Source organism: Buceros rhinoceros, unplaced genomic scaffold (genome assembly GCF_000710305.1).
Source record: "Buceros rhinoceros silvestris isolate BGI_N320 unplaced genomic scaffold, ASM71030v1 scaffold7337, whole genome shotgun sequence".
In the NCBI taxonomy this organism is placed as follows: domain Eukaryota; kingdom Metazoa; phylum Chordata; class Aves; order Bucerotiformes; family Bucerotidae; genus Buceros; species Buceros rhinoceros.
In genome coordinates this window covers 62,352-66,220 of record NW_010422701.1, presented here as the reverse complement: position 1 = coordinate 66,220, position 3,869 = coordinate 62,352, and the positions used below count along the sequence as shown (strand labels likewise).

Below are 3,869 nucleotides of genomic sequence, written 5' to 3'. Positions count from 1 at the left end.
CTCCGCCTGCCGTTCCTGCTCAGCACCATCAGCAAGGTGTGGACCATGGGTTTGTCAGAGAGGGTTTAGGACGAGCTGTGCGCTCTGCACCTCCCCACCTGCTGTAAGGATCCCAACTCCACCCTGGAACACCCTGATTCTGCTGCCACCGACAGCTGGCCTCCCCCAGGCCATCGCACAGTTCAAGCTCCGCGTTGGGCTTGCCGGGGAAGCTCAGCACGGATCCCTTTGGATTCTAATTAATAACACTCTGACTTAGGAAACACCGCTGTTTCGACCGCCTCCCTGGAACACCCTGATTCTGCTGCCACCGACAGCTGGCCTCCCCCAGGCCATCGCACAGTTCAAGCTCCGCGTTGGGCTTGCCGGGGAAGCTCAGCACGGATCCCTTTGGATTCTAATTAATAACACTCTGACTTAGGAAACACCGCTGTTTCGCTGCAGAGGGTGTTCTGCAATGCAAATATTTATGTGGAATCCTCACAAGAGCAGCCGTGTGGCCTTGTGTTCCCTCCGCCTGCTCGGGGGGATCAGTTAACAAACACTCTGCCAGAGATGTAGATTTTCCCTCTGATATCCAGACAGACAGGAATTTTTTATCAGATGTTAATTTCTAGCTGCTTGAGCAACGGTGTTTATTCGAGGGGATGTGCTTCGCCTGAGCCCGTGTGGAAACACTGCGCCGTGGAGGAACGGGTTGCCATAGAGAAAGCGCTTGTTTCGTGCCATTTGTCTTGATAGTTTTAGTATTTGTGAAGAGCCGTCCTTGGCAGTGCCGGGCAGAGGTTGTGTAACTGGGGGGGACAGCCGCGCTCCCAGTCCAGCGCTCGGTTGGGTGGTCGAGGGTTTTCTCCTTTTTTTTTTAATGAGAATCAAACAAGCATTAAAAAGCGTCTTTAGGGAAGCTGATGAGGATGGAGGCAGAGGCTGAGAGACACCAAAGAACAGTTTGCAGCCGCTTTTTTTCCATTAAGTTGTGCCTGTGGGTGTGCCCATGTTGAGTCCTGGTAGAGCGTCTCTTGGTCTCTTCGAGCACATGGTCTCAAACCAGCATGTCTGATGGCAGGCTGGTCCTGGAGTGTCTTTGGATGGACCTCACGTCTTCTTACAGATGAACAAAATCAATGTGAGATTTTCATTCACCTCCTGGATGAAATAAATTTGAGTGACATTTTCAGCCTATAGAAGTGAGATCCTGGACCCAGCCCAGCCCAGTTGCTGGTGGAACATTGCGGCCCCCAAAGCCGCTGTCCTGCTCCGCTAATGCATAGAATAGTAAATGGGAAGGCTAGAGGAGACGTTGATTTGTCTGCTCTGACTTCTGTGTACCTCAGGCTACAGACCTTCACCAGGTTACTCCTCAGAAGAGTCAGCTCGGGCTCCTCTGACCAGTGTGTGCCTTGACCCTTGGAAAGATTCAGATTGAATTCTCCCTTTCTGTTAGCGGTCAGGTGCTCTTCCCTCTGCCTCTGCTTGCGTAAAGCATTTGCTGGCAGCAAGATTCTTCTCCCTTGTAGGTGTTTTCCATGATATTCAGGTTGTTCCTTGGTAGGGTAGGTAGAACGACCTCCTTACATTTCTCACTGGATGCCGTTCAGTCACCAGCTTTTTTAAAGCTTTTTCTGCATCTCCTCTGTTTTGTATGTCCCGTTTTGGAGCCATTTCAGTGACTGCCGAAATGTGAGCACTAGGTCAAACACTCCGGGATCACCCTCAGTGATCCAGGACAAACCCTCTGCCCACTGCCTGCTCCTGGTACACACGACATGGCTGTGCTGCTTCCCTGGGGTGAGGCTCTGTGCCCGGCTGCCTCTGGGACACCATCCTGGGTAAACTGGTGTTTCTTTGGAGGGGGCTGGGTTTCCTTCTGTGTTTTACCACTCAGTGACTCTTCTGCCACGTGGAAATTTTGCAGCAGCGATTCCTTTTCTCTGTAGTATCAGTGTTAAAGCGCAGTGAGCGCAGTGCCAGGACGCTGCAGGCGCTGGGGGTTGAGGGACCGCTCTCCCGATGCCGGAGATGTTAACAGCTCGGGTTGTCTTAGAGTCGTCTGTTAAATGCAGGTTGTCTCATAGCCAAACCACACCCGTACACGTGTATGTAAATCCCTATGTGTGTATAGGCACAGAAGGGCCTTTGCTGGAGCAAACTGAAGCGTTACCTAGTCCCACACTACTCGTGTATCCTGTAATAACCCCTGGCTTCATGGCAGAGCACCTACAAACACTGGTTTATTCAGTGGTCATGGGATGTGCAGCTGGGCCATCCCCGCAGGATCACGGCTTGGCCCTTGCTTTGTGTTACAGGGGATCTCTGTAAGAATATTGCAGCTTTCTGCATGACTGGAGTTATTTTCTCCTATCTAAAATACAACCTTTAAAAAATAAGACAGACGCCAAGCTTTGCTCCCTTTCCTCTCACATCCTGCATGGAGGCAGGGATGGGAGCAGATCACTCCATGGAGAGCTGCCATCCCCGATACCGATCAGTGCCACTTCTTTCTACCTTGAATTATTTAATAAAATTAGTAATTGGGCTCCTCAGCAGTTTTAGTGCCATACCGCAGCAGAAGGGGGCTCCTGTAGGTCTGGCTGACATGACGTTGACATGCTTAGGGTTGAGGCTCCACTCCCAGTTGCGTACTGCCCAGGTGGAGAAAGAGTCAGAGTTGCTGGGGTGGCAGCGCGGCTGGAGCAGTGACAGTGCCGCTGGCTGTGTCCTCCGTGCGCTGCACTGCTAGTCCAGGCTCCTGAGGGGAAAGAGATTCCTTCTCTTTGGGGGGGAAGGAACACAGGGAGCTGAGTCGGATGTGTGGTACCATGAGACAGTTTTTAACAGAAGGACCGTGTTTTCTGACTGCTTAAAAACCAGTGGTTTTTACTTTCTGGACTCTGATGGCTCAGGAGTTTTTACGCGGGTGTTATGGATCGTGGGCACACAGTCTGTGTAAATAAAAATTGTATTTCTGACTAAATATTTCATCCAGAGGTGGATAATGGATCAAACGAAGCAGAGTGGCACTTTAGAAGAAAAAGGCATTTCCACTGCGTCACCTCTGACACCTTCCCAGTTCTCCTTTAGCTCAGGTGTCAATAAAGAGCTGTGTTTATCCCCCCTTATCCGGCAATTCCTCTCGCAAGCGAATCCAAATGTGATGGATTTTGGGTAAGGCACGTCTGTCTGGCGACATTCTCTCTTGTTTAAGAATTAAAGCTCTGGAAATCCTGTCTTAGGTGAGCTCTGGCTGCGCCTCAGAGGCGTGCAGGTGCGTGCACCTCAAAAACACGGAATGTAATAGGACCAACTTCTGTTTGTCCCCGTGTGCAGGATTCCTGGGAGGCTGAACGACAGGAGAACGCCCCTGGGAGAGCTGAACTGGATCTTCACTGCTATCACAGACACCATCGCCTGGAATGTCCTGCCGAGAGGTGAGCCTTGGGAGGGCTCGAGGGTTCGCAGTGGGCATCGCTTGGTGTGAGGAGGAGAATGAAGAGAGAGATAAATGAGCCGCTGAAATAAGGGGACAGGTAAAGCCTGGCGCTGGAAGAACCTGCCAGACTGGGTCATAGGGCTAGCTAAATTTAAAAATTCATTCTGTTTACCAGAAGCATTTCAGCAACCTGAACATTAGGAACCAGAAGGGGTTTTCTAGCACTGATGTGATTGCTTTAGCTTGAACAATTCTCTTTCTTACTGTAGCTGTAAAGAGCAGCCCCTTTTCATCCTCTTTGCTGCTCACGTTCACTGTGAGCAACGTTACCCCGATTCTGTACCCCGTTCTGCTTTGGGTTTGTATTTCTGGAGCATGGGTGGCCGGATCAGTCACCACTCTTCCCGTGGAGCTCTGTGGAGCGCTCAGTACAGCAGGA

The 3,869-nt window shown here is 51.0% G+C and overlaps 1 protein-coding gene across 1 annotated transcript in view; it reads left to right on the top strand.

The window, feature by feature from the left end:
• The window catches only part of RPTOR (regulatory associated protein of MTOR, complex 1), a gene marked incomplete at its 3' end in the record, with an annotated part of 119,383 nt that overhangs the window by 56,271 nt on the left and 59,243 nt on the right, over nucleotides 1–3,869 (top strand). The window contains exon 8 of the mRNA XM_010140139.1: nucleotides 3,328–3,428. Coding sequence (XP_010138441.1) covers nucleotides 3,328–3,428 — 101 coding nt within the window. The remainder of the gene's footprint in view (nucleotides 1–3,327; nucleotides 3,429–3,869) is intronic.